Here is a 20,056-nt window from a genome sequence, read left to right as displayed (position 1 = left end):
AAATGAAAAAATTAGGCAACAAAGATGAACAAGAGTGTTTTTTCTTGCCCTGTTTATACATATATATATCTTCTACTTATGACATTAATTTGTGTTTTTAAGAATGTCTGCAAAAATTTTTACCATAAAGAACAGCTAATGTTGCAGCAGAACAACTATAATTATACTGCACATATAAAGACAAACAAGCTGACTCTGCAGAGTTGTTTGTCTTTTTGTTTGTTTTGTTTTTGATAAGAGTTTTGGTGGAAGATGTTGCATCATTAGGGCATGCAATCATGAGGCTAAAACTACTTTTGAACCTGGGCTAATATCTCTGTACTCTCTGTACAAACTGAGACTGCAACCTGAGTTGGTGCTGGCTGGAGAAGGGAGCTCAGTAGCTCCTTCGGGTAGTCCTCTTATAGGTAAGCCTTAAATTATAACTGTAAGGTTCAGATTCCAAGAGGTGAGGTAGGGTCTGAGGTTTTTGTAAAGGGTTTCCCCCTCCTGATTTCAAGGGACAGGGGATGGCTAACTGTCAAACTATCAGAAATGACTTTCTGCCCTTAGCTGGGATACAAATTTCCACCTGGCTAGCCAAAGCAAAATTGAAAACCATAGACATGTAGATATAGCCCTTTTTCAAGATGCAAATGTTATTAAATCTGTACCCATGCCCTGTCTCTTTTTAGGTCTTGGAATTAATTAATTTGATCCAGAAATCTTGTTAATGACTTTTTTCTAAAGTGAATACCTATTCATGGTTGAAAATTACAAATGAAATCATGGTTGGATACAGGCCAGAAAAAGAGAAATGCCCATACCTCGGATTCTTCCCCAAACCTTCACTATTAATGCTTGCTTTTATGTCTCTGTAAAACATAAATGTGTTGCTGGAGTTTATTACTAAGTTTTTATGTAAATAGTATGTGGATTTAAATGTCTTCCAAAGCCACAGATACATTTTCTGTATTTTGTAATAATTCCTTTTTCAACCAGTTAAAGAAATGAAAATAATTAGGTAATTTCAAGTTGAATCTATAAGGTAAGCTGCACTGGTTATCCATGCTACCTCTTTTCTATAGCTTCTGTGTATATCTTCTAAATCAACAATAAGACAGTCTTATCAACTGTGTGGTAGTTTTCATTTTTCTTATCAAGTTTAAAAAAAGAAATCACACACACACACAAAAACAACCTTTAAGTGATTTAGTAAAGTGACAGCTTTAAGTCTAATTCACTTCCTGAGAAGCACATTAGGTGTTCTCCTACTAATTTACATGAAAAACTGTAAAAAATGAATTCCTGGATATTATTGAATAGGTGGTAAATATCCTAATGATGTCACTTGATATATTGTAAAGCTTGACAACATGAAGAAAGGACAGTGTATTGTTAACAACATGTTGCACAATTTTCATCAAAATTATCTATACTGCATACCATAAATAGCTCCTGCCATATCTTAGAGCCAGTCCTTTTTTCCATTGATAACTCCTGTTAAATTGAGCATTTCATAATATTGGCCAGTTAAGCGGAGGCATTCACAGACAATACAAATAACTCAGACTTAAAAAATATAGAGCAGACAGACATTTAACTGAGATCCATATGAACATTCTTGATCCATACAAACTATTATTGGGCTTCAGTTTCTCTAGAAATGGAGATAATACACACAAATATATGCAGGCAGGTTTTTTGCAGCCTGTAACTAGCCCATCCTGGAGTTTAAGAAACGTTGCTTGAAATCCACAGGCAATGCCAGAATATTGCAGTTTCGTAATAAATTAGGAACATTTCAGTCTGCTGAATAAAACCAAATCCGGTTCTTTGTACGTACACTGGCAAGTGCACGTCACTCCAGCAACGTCTCAGTGGGCTGGGAAACTTCATCCAGCTCTGGCAGGCAGCTGCCAGGCTCAAAAATAACAAGTTTGCTATGGTTTTAATGAAAATAGGTCTTTGTATGGAAGATAGCAATTGTGCTAATAGCCCTGCTGAGGAAAACGAGGCTGCAGATTGTGTGGTTATGAGTGATAGGGAGATATTTGATAACAGAACTGGGCTGTGAAACACAATCTGGAAGAGGCCAAGCTTCATTGGATCCTCTGCTGATGGAACTGACTATTTGCTTTGTGGGAAATTTTTGACTATTAACTTCTAGCAGTACCTACATATTGTCCTCCTAGCCTTGAGTTAGGTGTGGTATAAACATAGAGTTAAATGATCTTTTATGAACTGAGTATGACAAAGCGTCTTGCTTTTGATACTTCTTCATAGTGGTTCAGTGCCTTTAGAGAGTGTTTGCAGACAAAAAGACACTGAAATGGAAAAGAATATGTTGGATTACCCCATGAGATTGATTTCCAAACCTGTCTCGAGGACTGAACTTGTTAAAGGGGGGCAAGCAGTTCCCAGTTAAGTACTTTACTGCTGGTGCAGATCTGTCACAGTTTGAGACTTCTTCCAGTCAGAGCACAATGAAAGATGAAGCACTCTGTAAGGAAATGCAATTAAAACAATCTGCCAATGAAACAAAAATCCTCTGAGCTGCTTTGTCCTCTGGATTTCCTTATAAATCCTGTCTCTTCTCTGTTTTGGATAATTAGATTGAAAGCTCTTCAGAATGAGGAGCTGTCTACATCTTGTCTCTTGTGTAATACTAAGATCACAGTTGGTACTTCAGAAAATACATTAGTACTTAACATTTTTCTTTACTGCCTCTGATAAAGACATAAAACTTTGGCCCTGGATTTCTGTGAGAACTTTTCTAAGGATAAGCAAAGAAGAGCTAGCACAAATAAACAGCATGTAATATTTTTCCTGAGGGATTTTAGGTTGTTATGAGCTGACGAGGAGCATAGGATATCTCATATATGTTTTGTCAGTTTGTGCACAGCAATACAAAACTACACGTGAGAGTCAGACACAGTGAAATACTAAGTGTGGCACAGTTTGCTGCCTCTGCCCTACATAGACTTTCCAATCCCAGTTGGTGCTGACTTTGGGGGTCTCTAAATTGTGCTCTCTTGTACAATTTATATGCTCCCCAAATGCTATTCTGTGGTTTGTTCACCTTCTGTGAAACACTAATAGATTGTCTTTCAAACCTGGCCATTGTATTTCTAGGACTGACGAACGTGAGGGACTCAAAAACTGGTGGCTGAACTCATCTTAGACCACAAAGTTTTTTATGATAATAATGAAGTAGACTCTTTCCAATGTCTTCTCTGCCAAAGCTAGAGCTCCAGGCTGTAACTTGCTCACTGTTAAAGTAATATCTGCTTTTCGTTCTTTAAGGCTCTGTGAAATCTGGAGCTTCAAGTGATGTCCCCTTGTTTCAGATTTGCCCTCTTTGTGCTTTTTGTGCTTTAACCTGGCAGGCAGCTAAGACCCACACAGATGCTCATTCACTGCCTCAGCCCACCCAGTGGGATGGGGGAGAGATTTGAGGAAAAAAAAATAGGTAAAACTTGTGGGTTGAGATATAGACAGTTTGATAGAGCAGAAAGGAAAGGGGAAATAATAATAGTAATTATGATAAAGGAGTATACAAAACAAGTGATGCACAGTGCAACAGCTCACCAGCCATGGACTGATGCCCATCCCATTCCCAAGCAGCAGCCCCCACCCCAATCAATTTTCCTATATTTATTGTTCAGCATGTCACCACGTGTTATCAGATGTCAGCCTGGGCCAGCTGTCCTGGCTGTCTCCCCTCCCAGTTCCTGATGGACCCCCAGTCTCCTCACTGGCAAGGCAGCAGAAGCAGAGAAGTCCTTGGCTCTGTGCAAGCACCGATCTGCAACTACAACACTGGTGTATTATCAGCATTACTCTCATCCTAAATCCAAAACACAGCACCATGCCAGCTACTAGGAGGAAGATTAACTCTATCCCAGCTGAAACCTGGACAGTGCTCAGTTATTACCTCTGCAGAGTTCAGCAGTCCAGCCTCCCAGCCCTCTGTAACAGACGCTATTGTGCAATGTGACTGTGACTGAAGTTTCCAGAATAGATTTTAATTAGAACCATAACTTCATACAGTAGCTTGGAATGAGTACAGGGGGAAAATCAAAACAAGGGATGAAAAAGAAAATGCCAAAAGACAGAAAAATAAAAGGCCATTTTACTGGCATTTTATACTGAGAGGCACTTGACAGGAAATACGCTGCATATCTGTGAAAGACAAAAGCTTGCTATATTTTTTTTTTTTTGTGAAAAAAAAATTATAGCAAGCAATAATAACTTTTTGAGAACCAAAAAAGCCAGATCCTCAACTGGTGTAAATCAGCATTGCTTCATTGATTTCATGAGAGCTGCCATTTCTCATAGACTTCACTGGTGCTGTGCTTGTTTACACCAGCTGAGAGCCCTGGCCAGTTTGGCACAAGTGAAATCAAGAAACTTGGAATACTTTTTATGGTTTGCTTTAAAAAAAAATAAAATAAAAAATTAATTTTTTATAAATCTTTTGTTTTGTAGATTGTCCTCCACTTGGTCTAGAGACATTAAAAATTACTGACTTCCAGCTCCATGCCTCTACAGCAAAGCGATATGGCCTTGGGGCCCACAGAGGAAGGCTTAATATTCAGGTAACATCAATTTTGCTCCTAAGTGGGAGAACGGCTTCAGGTTGTACGGCTTTATAAAGAGAGCCAATGGATGGTTATTGGTTCTGACTACTTTGTCAGCTCATGTAATTCAAATGAAGGGGAAATGCTAGAATTAGAGCAGTGAATAAGGTTGATGGATAACCCTTAAAGTTGTGGGGCTTGTTTCCTGGGTTACAAAATGCTCCAAACTTTGTGTGGTGAGGGTACAAATCCACACAGACCTCAATGTGTAAGCAGAGGTGGCAGCAGCCCAGAGCTGCTCCCCTCCCAGCTGTAGAAAATCACCCCAGGTCCTCAGCAATACACCTGTAAGGAAACTCCCAGAGCAAGCTACATTTTATTTATTTTTTATTTTATTTTTTTTTGTCATTTGCCTGTAGTTAATGACAGCAGTTAATTGAAAGTGTGTAGTTCTAAGCGAAGCACTTGCCCTGAGGCAGCTTTTCTAAAGCAATGATTATGCTGCAAAAAATTCTGCAATTCATAAGCTGCTAGCTTCAGAATTGTTTAGCTGCTTTTATTTAACATTAGAGATGTGCTTAGGTGCTTTGTAGGACCAAATTCTATTTTCCTACTTCTTGTGTTTATGTTTTCAACTTCAGGAGTGCTACTTTCTGAATTACAATCCTTTCCAATGTAAAAACTGTGCTTTTGCATGAGAAAGCACAACATTTAAAGCTCAAACTCATTAAGAGGATACTACCACCAAGTCAGCAATAAAAATGCCTAAAGATTATTTCATTTATTAGTTACTTTTTATTATTAGACCCCTCAGTAGATTATTTTTTTCTCTAGCTAAAGGGAGGTGTCTGCTAATGAAGTAAGACTAAGACTGGGAAGGATGGGCTCTAATCAGCGGTGTAATTTCACCTGCTGCCCACTGCAGGGTAATGGTGGGCAGCTGCTGGGAGGTGGCACCACTCTTGGATAAAATTCCCCTCTGCAACAGCCTTCCTTTTCTTCAGCTCCTTGTAGTGCTTCTGCAGAAATATTTCTGTGAATTTCTCCAGGGGAAGAATGTTTCCTTCCCTTCCCTTGTGTGATTTAATTGGTTAATTTTTGTCAGCATGCTTAGTAAAGCAGTTTGCAACCACAGAAGCAGTAAAGGCAGCTCGAGGTGAGAGGTATGGGCCTGCGGGCAGCGTGGAGCTGAGAAGGAGCTCTTCCTTTCCAAGCCAGCGTGCAGGTATGGCAGGTTGGGTACGTGCAAAGTCTCACCTGCAGGCTTTGGGTTGAATTCCTGTTGAGAGATGAGTGGGGCATTTTGTTTCTTCACTTCATATTTACTGTAAGGAGGAAAAAAAAAAAAAAAAAAAAAAAAAGGAAGAAAGACACTAATGAATCCAAATATATATATATATATATATTTAATATGATATTCAGATTGATCCTATAGGAATGTTTAATTACTTTATTATAGTGTTCATAGGGTGATATAAAATCAGTAATATATATCAAGGGCTGTGATCCAAATTTGCATCATGAATTCTTTGTTGGGTGTGGTTTCTCATTTTCCATGCTGACACTAAAGTCCAGTTTATTTAAATACAAGAACAGCCATACTAGCTCAGACTGGGAGCCCAGTGTCCTGTTGTCATCAATGACACCACCTAAAGGAAAATAGAGGAGAGCATTTTACCTCTGAGTAATGTTCTTCCTACTGCCCAGAGCCTCCAGTGGGAGCTGAAGGAACAGTCAGTTCTTCCTTCCCAAAACTATGAGATGCTTGGCTCAGGCTGGGTTTCATTCTTTTGGTGTCCTGTCTTCCAGGATCTCATGGCTGCACTTGTCTCCTCCTACATTCACCTGCTGGTTAGAACAATGCTTCTGCCTGTTCTGTGGCAGAGGTTTCTTTCTCCTTTATTGTGCAGAAAAAGGCCTCCACCTCTGTACTGCTACAGCTTTGTGCCCTCCCTGCAGAGATGCAGGGCCTTGGGTTAAAGGACCTTCAGTCCAGTGCCAGTTTAAATATAGTTTTTACTATTTTTTTTTTTTTGATCTGAGATTTTTATTTAGAAAGATCGTGGGGGTACTTTTATGTTTTGTTTCTTTGTGTGTGGTGTTTGTTTGTTTCCATTAGCTTTTTCACTCTCCTGTTTATGAAGAAGCATTAAAAATGCATAGCCTTTTTTTTTTTTTAAGTTGTCATAAGTTGAATTCATTCACTTTGTTAATTTAATGCATGATTTATAAATTCAAGTAAACATCTCACTGAGACAAGGTAGCTTGATCTATATTCTTTGATTAATATTTGATGATAATTGTTCTCATTTTTCAGGAATGAAAGGTTTCCAATTAAATTTAACAGCAATTTAAGCTAAATATTTGATTGCTATGAAAACCTTATAACCTCAAAAATATTTTGAAGTGTTTATAGGACAAATTCAAATTTTCCTCCCCCTTGAGGGGAAGAAAAAAAGAAATACAATTCTAAAAGAAACCTTAACACAAATTCCTTAGGATTATTTCCCTTTGGAAATATATTTGGAAATATTATTGATTAAATCTTATTTCAAGTATTACTTAGTGATAGATACGCAAAGACACCTGCTTCTTTTTAACCTAGTAAAAATAATTTTTTTAGCTTTGGAGAAGCTAGCATCAGGAAACAAGTGCAGGAAGGAAAATCAACAGTGTTTATTTATTTATTATTATTATTTTTTTAATTCTTAATATTTGCCCCCAATTTAAGGTAGGGCTTCTTAAAATGTGAATAATTGTAAATCAAATCTGGAGAGTCTAAAGGCTATGTTTACAATTTAAGTATGTGCATAGCTTCTGATTAAGTCCAGTTGAAAGAGTAAAGACATGAATATGTAATTTAGTGTTTTTTGTTGCTGTGATGTTCTTGTTTTTTGTTTTGGTTTGTTTGCTTTGTAAATAAGCTCTTCTTTCTCCTCTCTTTCCTTCTCTCTGTAATGCAGTGGAGAGGTTTATGCCATGATGAGCATCATGCTAATTAACGGACAGCAACCTCAATCTGAATGAGGACTGAGATTCCCAGCTGAAGCACTGGGAGATATGGGCTTTTGTTCTGCAGAAATTAGTGGAACTTCATCAGGGGTTAGCACGATGCTGGTTCAAGGTGCTCTGCAGGATTTTAATGCTTCCTGGCAAGTGTCGGTCTTAAACCCTAAGGCTACATCAAATTCAGTCTTACTTTAAAATGCCTTGAAATATTTTCTTGATAAAGGTTAGAACTAAGGCTGTTACCATATTTATTTTCATTTCCCATTTTTCATGTCTCCTTGAAGAGTTTATATTCCACTGTTAATGGTGTTCCTCCCTGTAACTTGCACATTTACTGTGTGTGGAAGTGTGCTCACTGTATGTGAGCTTCACATTTAAAATATTGAAATTTGAGTATAAAATCAGATGGCTTCATGCAAATTTGGAAAATTCAGGAAAACTAATAAATTTGAAGCTGCCCTATCTTAGGTTTGAATGCTGAGAAAGATTCAGTTCTTAAATTACCTGTTTTGCATTACTTTCTTCAGATGCTACCAGGCTCAGACTGGGGAAAGAAGGGTTGACATCTGCATCCGCTTTTTGCAAATTAGACTACTCCAACACCCATTTAGGTAGAAACTGTATGTAAAAATGGAAATAGACTTGTCAGCTTCTGCCACTGTAAACCAGCTTTGAATGTAATTTAATTAGCCATATAAAATAGCTGTACAACAGAGCTTAAAAGTGTCTATAAAAATTTAAAAAGTTTTCCATTTTCTTCATTTCTCTTTGGGAAATATTTAAGTATATCCTTTCTTGGAGTTACATGGATGGCAATGATAAATCCATGTTAAACACAGATGATATAACAAAAATAAGTGTAGTCTCTGAGAACCATATGGAGAAGCTTCTGTGCTTTCTCTGACAGTAACCAGCTTAGTGCAGAACATTTCCTGGCCTTTAGCAACACGATAAATATCTGAAAACCTCAGATGACATGTTTCCTTGAGTTTTATTTCTTGTGTGTTTAGAATATACAAAATGTCTTTCAGCTATTTCTTCTATGAAAATGTTGAGAAGGGGTGTGTTTGAGGTGTTTATTGCCAGTAGAAATTGGCATGCAAGTTGGAGTACAGCAGGGAAGTGGGTATTCCTGAATCCTTAACCTTTGACATTAATTTGCTGTAAGGCCTGAAAAATCTCTGATGAAAAATGAAATAATTCTTGGAATGGTAACTGGTGGAAAACAGTATTACAGTTTTCATATGCCCTGCACACTCCATTGCTGCTTCTGTGGAACAAAGAGGTTGCTCCTTCACTCACCACTATTGAAATGGAGTGGAGATTTTTGTTGTTGTTGTTGCTATTTTTTTTTTCTTCAGAATTTCGTAACTCTGAAGACCATGTGGATAATTCCAACTGGATAAAGGATCTATTATGCCACAGGCACAGACGGTGGACTGAAGTTCTGTTTGTGCTTTATAAGTTAAATTTATATTTAATGGTTCTTAGTTTTTGAAGGGACTTGCAAAATTCTTTCTCCCTGCCTTTGAGTAAGAAAATATTTTGGTCTCTCCGTGTAGCTGTGGAGAATGACAGTCTCAGGGGTCTTAAAATGGAGCCAAAGGAGAAAATGAAATGAATGATGACTTCATGTTTTCTTTTCTTTTTCACATGAAAGACCTTTCGTTTCTTGGTTCTGATTTATGAAGACAGTTTTGCCTTCTTTTCAGGCAGGTGTTAACGAAAATGATTTTTATGATGGTGCTTGGTGTGCAGGAAGAAATGACCCGTTTCAGTGGATTGAAGTAGATGCTCGAAGGCTAACAAAATTCACTGGAGTCATCACACAAGGAAGAAATTCTCTCTGGTCGTAAGTACATTCTGGTTTTCCTCACTGAGATCTGAGCTTCCAAACCAAGGAGTTGAGGTGTTTTCTTAAGAAAAAGAAAGAGTGAAGATGATGTATGAAGTCAAGTACTGAATAGAGGAACAGTAAAAAGGCAAAGTGTTTATGTATGGCATAAAACAAATTTAAAGGTCTACAGTCATTATTCACATCTGGCAAAGGAAGCAACATGATTCCCTTCAGTTATATGCCTTTATACTCACCTTGTTGAATTTGCTTGTGTTTACCTTTCTAGTTCTTCATCAGTATTTAGCTTGACCAGTGTATCATGCTAAGGAATAATTGGTGCAACTCTAAAACATGACTCTTAAATGAACAGTTAAAACAATTATCTATATCCTGCATTTTTGCTCTAAGGAGGAATTATAATATAACCAAAACCCACACAACGAGGTGACGAGGACTGCAGTATTCTTGCAGCAATCATGCAGTGCTGAGTTTATGGATGGTCAGATGACTCCATGCAATTTGAGCCTGCTTGCTAAGAAGGTTTTAAGAAAGAGTACTTGCCATGAGTATGTCAGCTGTCTTGTTCCCTTGTTGCAAGGAGGAATGCAGCTACCTGTAGCCTGGTCTTACACATTTGGTCCCATAATGTTGTCCATTTCCAATGCTTAAAACATCTATGAGTTTTCTGGCTGTTTCTCCTGTTATGTACTGAATATATTGCACAAGGAAAAAACTGTTTTGCACAGAGCTGTGTGCAGTCCTTTGTGATCTGCTTCTGAGTATAGGCACCCAGGTCACTCTATAATATAACTAATGTGAATGAGGTGAAAATTATTCTTGGCATTGGAATATAGCAGTCAGCTGGCATACACAGGAACTGAAGTTGAAGGCTTATTTTCTTCAATTCAGTTTCAATTAACTTCTTGTTTGGTTTAACAACATTATGTGAGTAAATAACCCTGCTCATGCTGCAAGATCTTTTTGACTAAGTATGCAAGAGATGCATTGCATTAGTCTGGTTCTGGTCAACTCTCACATTAAGAAAATTGGTGTGCCATATAATGAAAGGCAAAACAACAAAAATCACTTTAGTTAAGAAATATGCATTTTTTTCTTCTGCAGTTTAGTCTTCTGGTTTTATTTCTTTTAGCATTGGTGTGGGAGCCTTTTTGGCAATAGGGTTTCTATATTTATTCCACATTGTTCTGTGTTAAATAATTACTGTAGAAGAGTCTTATTCTTTTCTATATTCATACCCTTGACATTGCTGTTCCCATCAACGCCACTGTTGCACTGCTTCATCGTATTGTATTGCTATTTTCAGTTCAGCTGTATTGTCAGTTTACAGCTGGACTTGATGCTCTATTTATAGTTGTTATTCACTGCCTATCTGTTTTTGTTTGGGAGGGAAGTGGTGTTTTGTTTTGTTTTGTTTTCCTTCTTGCGTTCATCCTCTCCTTCATGAAGATTTGGAGGGCAGGAGGAGAGGTGTTGGTGCTGGGAGAGCAGGTCCAGGCTCCTCCTGGGTTGTTACTCAGGTCACAGTGGAAAAAAAAAAGTGCACTTCTGCCTTGTAAGAACAAGGCTTCCTGGAAAACAGGGCTTCTCTTGTCAGGATCTGATGGCTACATTCTGTTGATGTAGCCTTGGCTGTGGGAGTGGTCTCCCTGGAGTCCAGCTCATGTTCTCCTTCCTTTTGCTAGATAAAACAGATGAAACCAGTTTAGTTTATGTATGTATGTTCTTCTCTATGTATATAAGACCTTAGATTTTTAAAATAACTTGTTATACAAGTTATAACAGTATAAATTCCTTCCTCAACTCCTCCAGCAGTCAAGGAACTGAGAAGACAGGAAAAACCATGAAGCCCTTCCTGGTGTGGGCAGAAGCTGAGCAAAGAAACTGGATGTCAGTAGAGGCCCTAGAGAGCATGGAGCAGAGTTCATCTTAGAGAGGAGTTTAGGGGCACTGTTGAAAGCTTTGGTACCTGTGACTATTGGGGTGTATGCTGTGAATTTCTTTTGTAAGCCAATTGAGTAGAAGCAGGCTGGTGGGGCTTCTACTGGTGTAGGCAAGTTCTTTTGTGGCTGTTCTGCTACAGTAGGCACTAGATATGAAAAAGATTCATTATCTTCTTTCTCTTACATTTAGCTACTGGCTGTGATGGTATCAAAAAAGAGTATTTATGATAGAGTTTGTAAGAAAAGATTCCATTATGTTGCCTGAGGCACCTTCCCAACTTCATGAAGTTACATGAAAGGAATATAGTGCATTTGTAGCTAATAGAAACATATATTGGAAAATAAGCTTATTTCAGGTAGAAGAGCTAGAAGAAAGCCCTCTCTTCTGTGTTGTATTACAAACAAAAGCCTGCCAAGCTTGGGAGCCAAGGTAAGATTTTATTTAAGCCTTGGAGACTTTCCCAGCATTATATAAAAGTCAAGGCACTAGGGTACGTCTTAGGTTCACCAATGCTATTATGTGATAAAGAATCAGAAGAGCAATTTTTCTCTCTTCATATTGAACAAGGAAACTTTAACAAAATGGAAAATTTTACTTAAAATCCTCTCTGAGCTTCTGCCTAGATCGGATTCATACCTTTCCTGGTCCCTTTAGCTTCCTGCTGCTGACTTAATGGGGACATGTAAAATGACAAGGAAAGACAGCTGAGGACACCCAGCTGAATGCTGCAGCAAGTAACTGCTTTTCATTGTAAGGCTGTACAGGCAGTACCACTGGAGTTACTAGGAGTATGGCCTTTGATTCTGCTGGTGTTTCTGATGCTGTGGCCTAAGTTAGTGTACTGGTGGTGGGAACAGCACTTTACTTTTATATAAGCTCTGGCAACTGCTCTCAGGCTTTGCTTATTGCCCGCTCCACCCGAAGAGTGATGGTTTCTTTGCATCAGCCTTGCTTCTTGGTTTTAAAACTTCAGAGGGTATTGATGAAATAAAAGATATGCCTGATATAATGCAAAGTACACAAAAATGCAAGGGGTTGTCACTATTTTTATGCAGGCAGGAACTGTTTCACCTCAGTTATTTCTCTCCCAGTCTCACTTGGGCAGTTGTTTTTTATTGTCCATCTTCCCCTGTGGGCTGTGGCTCTGCTTGCTTTCCCAGGGCTCCTGGGCCTGGGCTTGAGACATGAGAGCCTTGAGGAGAAAGAGGCCAAGGTATGGAAACAGCTCTTGAAAGCACATGTGACCTGACTAGAGAAAGAAGGAAACCATGCTTGGTTAGTAATGAATATTTGAATTGTTTAATCACTTCCTTTATAGAGAAAAACACTTCTTGAAGTCAAATGTTATACTTGAACTGTGTGGCTGCAAATTCCATGACAGTAACTTGGAAACAAATCTTTCTGCTTTTCTCTTTCCCTCCTGTAATGAGCAGAAACAGCCTTTGAATGAAAACTGAATTTGAGGAGTCTTTCCTTTTACCGGTCAAAGCAACCATGTGGACTCGATAGCTAGAGCTATTCAGGCACCTCAGTCATTCTTGAGAGACCCAAAATGGTGAAGCACTCTTTTAATGTTGTAAATAGCAAACACTGGCTAGACTGTCCAGATCTGCAGATGTTGTATTTCTGAGGTAATGGGGAACAGCTACAAGAAACAGGGCTCCTTTCTGACTTTATCCTGATGACATCTGAAACTAACTAGTGTGGTCCAGTATAAATAAGATCTAACACCTTGAAACTGAGCAGAACATCAGTTCCTTCCCATGAACTGAGTATATTTGGAATTCAGTCTCTTGGCCATGCTATTTCACTATGACTATCCCGTAGTTAATAAAAGGATGATATTGATATCTCTATGCAGAACTGTTTTGTTTGCCTTCAGAGAAGTTGTGTGAGTGATGAAATGCCTGGGATGTCCTCCTCTTAGAGACTGACAATGCCAGCAGAAAAGATTGACCTGGGCTACCAGAGGATTTACAGCTGAATATTTGGGGGAGAAATATAGAGTATAATTCTCCAGTTCTGCCAATACATCTTTGACTTTTATGAACTATGTATCTTTAAACAACTGTTCAAGGATGAGTGGGACACTGGAACCATCACTGTGGAATTGTGCCATGTTTAAAACAATGATGTGATAGTTTAAAATATGTACTCTTGACAGAGGGAAAGAAAATATTAATCACTCTTAGCAGTTTGGCAAGAATCTAAAAAACATAGGAAACATGTTTCCCACAACCCAAACAATCTTGATAACTCAACACCATCTCTTGTATCAAGAAAAAAAACATATGTCTAAATAGACTTAGTGTGTACTTTTAATAGAATGCTTCAGACTTTCAATGCAGAGGATGTTTTGATATTAGAGAAGTTGATGCAATATTTCAGTTATCAAGTTGTATCTGTGATGGTGCATTTTATTAAAATTAATCTTTCAAACATGTTAAGTTAAGCACTAAGCACTACATGTCATGAAATACAATGACAATGTGAAAGATTATGGGTGAAATAATCTGTAAAATGATCAAGTTCTAAAGAAAATTTCTGGAATTTTGCAGGTGAAAGTCAAAATACTTTTTTTTCAAAAAAAGCTTAAGAACTTGAGCTTTATGAAAATATTGAAAGTGTTTTGAAAAACAACAACTATCCTTTTTTAAAATTTAAGGAAACAAATGGGGATGTGAGACTGGGATGATTCCTAGCTTACATACCTTATCTGATATCTCTCCTGAAGACCTGGCATGCCATCCCATTGTTCCTGTAAAACTTGATAGTCTCACAGACATGAATCTCATCTTATAAATAGATTTAAATCTCGGACTGTGGACCTCATCCATTATATAATTTCTTCAGGGCATGACGTAGTCCTTATTAGTTTTATATCTTTACGTACAGTTTTTCAGTAGAATAAGGAAGTCACTTAAACGGACAAACTTCTTTCCAACACTTCCTGAATTTATTTAGGACTACACTTGACAATATAATAACTTATGTTTAGCCACCCTGGCTAGATTTTTAGAGCTGTCTCTTGGCTGACGTATCCTGGGAGACCTGGTCTCATCACAGCTCTGACCCACCTCTAGACTGCCCACTATTTGTTCACTGCTGTTGGAGCTATGCTTTAACTAGAAGGTAGTGTAGACACCATTACACTGACCCTATTGAGCCATTCGTTATCCTTGTGATACAGTATAGGGATAGCAAATATCCAGCAGAACTGATTTTTATTTTGATCTTTTTGTATCAGATCACTTTCTTACTAACTACAAATACTTTATTTTTTGATAAGGGAATAATTTTGCAGTTTCCTATAGCATTTTCTCAGGCTGCTCTGCATGCAATGCAATCCATTGTGATCCCCAGTATTTCTTCTGACAAATTGTACCTAGGGAAGAGTAGGTCTGTAGCAAACAGTATTTTCTAGATACATACTTGAGGATAAACTCAGGTCAGTACAGTTTACTTCTAATTTGGGTGGTGCACCATTCTGCTTTTTCTTTACTCAGAAGCTAAGTGTACTGTCCTACTTTCTAACTTCTGTATTCACTGACATTTCCTCAAGAACTGAGATTTACTTTTATAGGCAGTCATTATGAGAGGGTTTCAAGTTAATAAACTTCCTTGCTTGCAGGAAGGTAGAATTTCTTGCTTCATTCCCAGTTCAGCAGCCTGTCATGGTCTTAGAAATAGTAACTATCTTCATGAGGAGAAGGTAACATCAGTGTCTTTGGTACTCCAATAATCAGGAATTAAGCAGTGATTACCCAGTGGAGCCACAGTGACATTTGGGTAAGCATAGTGGATAATCATTGGTATTTGACTTGTTGCTACAGATACATAAGAAAACAATTTTGCACCGTACACGGGAAGAAAGGACAAAACATGCACAAAAAGGCAAAATGCTGCTTTTGAAAGCATCGTGGGATAATTGTAAATATAGCCCAGTTCACAAGAACAACTGCCATGGCTGGCATTGTCTTTCAAAGCAATATGTTGTCACCATGCAGAGGTTGCTAAAACAGACCCTGATTAAAGTCTTCAGCAAATTCAATGAAAGTGTCTCAATGTTTTATCCAAGTCCTGTAATAAAACAAGCAGCTGCTGCGTACTGACATGAACCGTTACAGTGCGTTAAATCAGTGTGAGCTGTTATTTGCCCTGACTGGGTGAGGACTGCAGAGATTGTTACAGCCTCACTGAAGTCACTCTCACTCAGTGAATTGCTCCATATCAACTGAAATCATATCAAATATAGGATGGGAGTTATGCAACAATCTGGATTCAGTGTAGAAAAAGCTCCCTCAATACATCGATGTCACTGGTTACCTACTATACTGGTGTTTATCACTGGCTTTGTTAGTAAGCTATATTTTTCAGTAACTCTGGCTTGGTGGAACTATATCTTGGGTTTTGTGTTGTGGTACCCAGGCAGTCAGCTTTTAGCATCTTCAGGCTCAATTGCTCTCTAACTACATATCTTCACTCCCTTTGCTAGGTTCACCTTCCTCCTCGGTCTTTGTGCCCTGTGCATGGTGTGGCACGCAGCCCAGTGCTTCTTATGGATGCTTGCTGCCTGCTCCTGAAGTTCGGGAGCCACTCTGTGACCACCTCTAGTGATCCTGCGTGGGTGGAGTTTTGCAGCAGTGCACCCAGAAATGTACTTGTGCTTTTGCTACTCTGCTTGACAAGAATGTCAGAACCGCTGACATTTTGCTGTGGGTAGGATTTGTCACGGTGTTCGCGCTCCAGTTAGGACTGTTTTGCTGGGTACTTAGTGACTCATGGTGCAGAGGCTGGGTCACTGCCATCCCCATGAGGAGTGCTCCTGGCTGGTTAGCCACAACTCAGCTCTTGGAAAGGGCAACATTGTGTGGGGAGAACCTGCTCTGCAGAGAGGCTGTTAGGGGTGTTCAGAAGGTGAAGGAAAGCTTGTTAACTCCCATGTAAGGAACCAGACTGGGGAACTTTAAATCAAATGAGCTGAAACAGGAAAAGGATACACCAGATAGGACAGAGGCAACTGCTTAAACCTGTTTATCATTCACAGATTTGATTTTTATATCTTTGAATGTGAATTATGACTCGTTGCAATGAGAGTGACCACAGGGGGGTTACTGAAAGGCTGTCTGGCAGCTGCTGCTTTTCCCTCCACCTGGGCATCCTTCCCAAGCTAGTGTCCCTTTTGCACACACTGAACTGCACTTGGTTGTGGTATTGTGTGCACTTGGTAGGCATGAGCCCTATCAGTATTGCTTTAAATATGCTCACAGCTGTGCACACAAATGGCAATATTTGCTGGTTACTGTTGGAGCTTTTTATTTTCCATTAATTTAATATTCACGAGCAGGAGACAATGCATGATGTGGCAGTGGCTGTATAGTTTGGATTCATCTGAAGTATGTAACCAATATGAAAAGGTGTGGTGGGCACAGAAAAGAAAGGGACAATGTGAAATTCCACAAAGGAAGGTTTAAAATAAAAAAAAAAAAAATCAAAAACACCTTGTTTGTGTTCAGCAGGTATAAAAGACATGAAAGGGGAAGGTCTGATGTAGGAAGGATTTCAAATGCATGCAAGAATTTCAAACCCTTTGCAAGGTTGCCGTGTGAATGGTAGGTGTTAAGACTAACATCTTAGAGGCAGAGGATGTCTTTGACTCTACACAAGAGGCCTGGGACCTTCAGGTTTTCTTACAGTCTGAATGTGAAACAACAACAGGAAACTGGATTTTCAAGGAAGGTTAGAAAATCAGAGAAAAAACAAACAAAAAACAAACAAACAACAACAACAAAAAAAAAACCATAAAAACCCAGCAGTAAGTAGCAAACATTGAGTGTGAAATTTTCCCAGTTCCTACTCACTTGAGAAGGGAGCTTTGAAAAAATTCATGCTTAATTCATCCATAGAAAGTGAAATTCTGGCCCTGAGCTTTTTTTCACAAGGCCTCTGAAGAGCAGATTTCACAGCAGTATATTCATTTAAGTCAGCTAGAAGCAATTTAAAAAATTAAATATTAAAAGATTTCAATTATTAAAAAAAAACACCCTTGCTTGCTATTCAAGCTCTATCTCTTAAATCATATTTATTTTAATTAGTTTGTAAAACTTGATGGGCTACCTGTGGTTAGCCAGAGCATTTTCTGACTTGGTCTGTTCTGGAAACTGTTGGGCAGTAGGTGATTTAAAATGTTATCTGCATAAATGTTATTAGATTATATTAATGGTTTTATATTTATTTGCAAGAGACTACAGATTGCTTTTTCAAGCAGAAAGTCATTTAATTGCCAGCATGCTGATTCTGTTGCATCGTTAGAGATTAATCTAAAATTTGCCTAACTTTTTTTTTTTCTAGAGATATTTCTGTTTCAACCACTTTGGAATGTCAGTTTATACGTTATTGGAGGATACAAATCTGTTTGCTTGCCTGTTTCTATTTTCTATTATTTCTGAGGTTTTATAATGCAGGTAAATCAGGTTATCCTGACAGTAGCAAAAATAATATGGTCAGCTGGAGCCAGGTCCACTGTAGACAGTGCTAGCCTGAACTCTGCCAGTGCTTGCTAGTCTCATCTCCAGCATCTCAGCTGCTGTGGTCTCCAGCTTCTACTGACAGGCACCTGCCAACCTTCCTCATTTGTTTTAAGTCACGGGGCAATTTGGTGATGTGTACAAGCACACTTGGAGACTGAGATAATTTTACTTGTTCCTTATTCAGCTTCCCATATTTGAGGAGCCTGGCCTTAAAATAGGTCATGTAGCAGATCCTGCTCAAATGAAATAAAACCATATCCAAATAGTCAGAAGTCTCAGTTAATGTACTCACCTGCCGGAGGTCAGGCAGCCAAACTGCCTGGCATCTCTTCACTGCTTCTCATTCAGCACTGTCTGTGTGCTATGCTGCATTCTGATATCAGTGTTTCTCACATAAAGAAATAAGAGAATATAATAATATAATAAGAGACTTGCCTCTGTCCATAGGCAAGTTGCTTAAGCTTCCCTCAGCTTGCCTTTTTTGGATGGAAATGCATAAGCTGGACGCTTCCATACATCACGGGAAACTGAATTGAAAATGTTTAAATAAGCATAATCTAAAGACAATTCACAGATGAAAATCAACTAATTATAGAAAATAACTTTAAGAATTTCATTACAGTAAGTGAATTGGAATTGTGTTTTGATTTTAATATTTACTTTCTTTGAAACAAGTTGATTAATCTTGGCAAAAGATAAAGAGATTTTTCAAATAGATTTCTTGAAGAGATGAAGCTGGTGTAATTTTTAAAAAGGATTGTTAATGGGAAACACCTGGATCCAAACTATTCCTGTCAAATCTACATCTTGTGATCTTTTTATAGCATAGATGAAATTCTGAGGAAATCATGTAGGTAGCACTTAAGCTCATCTTTGTGCTAGAGTGCGATGAACTTTTAGTGCTTGAAAAGATACTGTTAACCTATACCTTCCATATTGCCTACCTTCCTACCAAGAAAACCTCGATAATTAATTTGTTCCTTTCTGAATGCTGGTGTATGACTATTCCCTGAGTTCTGTCTCCTTGACTGTGTAACAAATGCCTGTGTATTTTGTCTCAGAGATATAATAGTAATGTCCAGGGAAGTTTTATAGACTGAATTCAGAAGAGCTTCTCCGTAATAAGTGTAGGGACATCCTAAGTACTGTAAAACTTTATACTTTTCTTTCAAGTTTCCTTAGATGGCTTTATTGTTCAGTGCTGATGGGGCCCAAAAAGGATTTCATGTGATGTGCTGCAGAAATTGTGTCTGCAACTCCAAACCCAATGAGATGAATCTTTTTGTCACTAACAAAAGAAAGCAGATGACATTCCCCAGTACTACTTCTGGCACAAGGCTTTTCTTTGTGATGGGTTTCCCTGAAAGCTTTACATTTCCGTGTACACATGAACAAACCAGACACCCTGTAAGAATTAAACTCTTCGATTCCAGGAAGCACTGTGCTTGCTGTAAACAGGCTGGCTGTTGATTCGAGCATGTGCAAGGCATTGATCCGCTCCCTGGAAGTATCAGACCTCCCTTGCTGCACATGGATGGGAATTTATATGGAATTTATATGGAAAACCTGCAGCTTTCAGGAAGATTTAACATGTAAATGTTGCTTGCTGATCTGGATCTGTAGAAGTGCCTGGGGTTTAAAGACACTCAGTTGGGAATGTGATTTCAAGGCAGAAGACAGCTTTTTTTTGTGGGGAGATTGAATTTACAGCAACCTCCTTAATAGTGGCAGAAGCTTTTTATTTCCTTCTTATGACATGTAGGGGGGAAAAAAAGGAGGAGGAACTTAAACCCGTAGAGGCACTTTGGCTATTTAGTGTTAGTGGGAGAAAGAGCTGGTCACCTGTGATTTGTTTATTCTACAGCTCAACAGATGCAAAAGGGATGTTTATTCCTTACAGGCAAGCCCAGTTAAGTCTGTGGTGTGTGACCTAATACATCACACTGATTTATCTCCTCCCACGACCCTCTGTAGTCCTTCGATACTGCAACCATACAAGATTGGATGAAGTCCCATTTGTGTTTTAATTGGCAGACTGCCTCTGAAAAGCATGTTACTTGTTATCACTCAAGATGGATTATGTGTACTACTGATTAGTATACATTTTCCTTCAGGAGAAGTTTGAACTTTTGTGAGTATATGGAATGAGAAAATTA

General features: G+C 38.5%; 1 protein-coding gene across 2 annotated transcripts in view; it reads left to right on the top strand.

Annotated features, from left to right (window-relative positions):
* CPXM2 (carboxypeptidase X, M14 family member 2) overlaps nucleotides 1-20,056 on the top strand; it is a 72,438-nt gene that overhangs the window by 19,582 nt on the left and 32,800 nt on the right. Inside the window, exons 2-3 of one of the 2 annotated variants that reach the window (XM_068689085.1) lie at nucleotides 4,471-4,580; nucleotides 9,284-9,423. In XM_068689085.1, coding sequence (XP_068545186.1) covers nucleotides 4,471-4,580; nucleotides 9,284-9,423 — 250 coding nt within the window. Of the gene's footprint in view, nucleotides 1-4,470; nucleotides 4,581-5,555; nucleotides 5,802-9,283; nucleotides 9,424-20,056 lie in introns of those variants that run through there. The other variant, XM_068689086.1, reaches the window with a different exon arrangement.

The sequence above is a fragment of the Anas acuta genome, chromosome 7, assembly GCF_963932015.1.
Source record: "Anas acuta chromosome 7, bAnaAcu1.1, whole genome shotgun sequence".
In the NCBI taxonomy this organism is placed as follows: Eukaryota; Metazoa; Chordata; class Aves; order Anseriformes; family Anatidae; genus Anas; species Anas acuta.
This window is presented reverse-complemented; position numbering and strand designations above follow the sequence as displayed.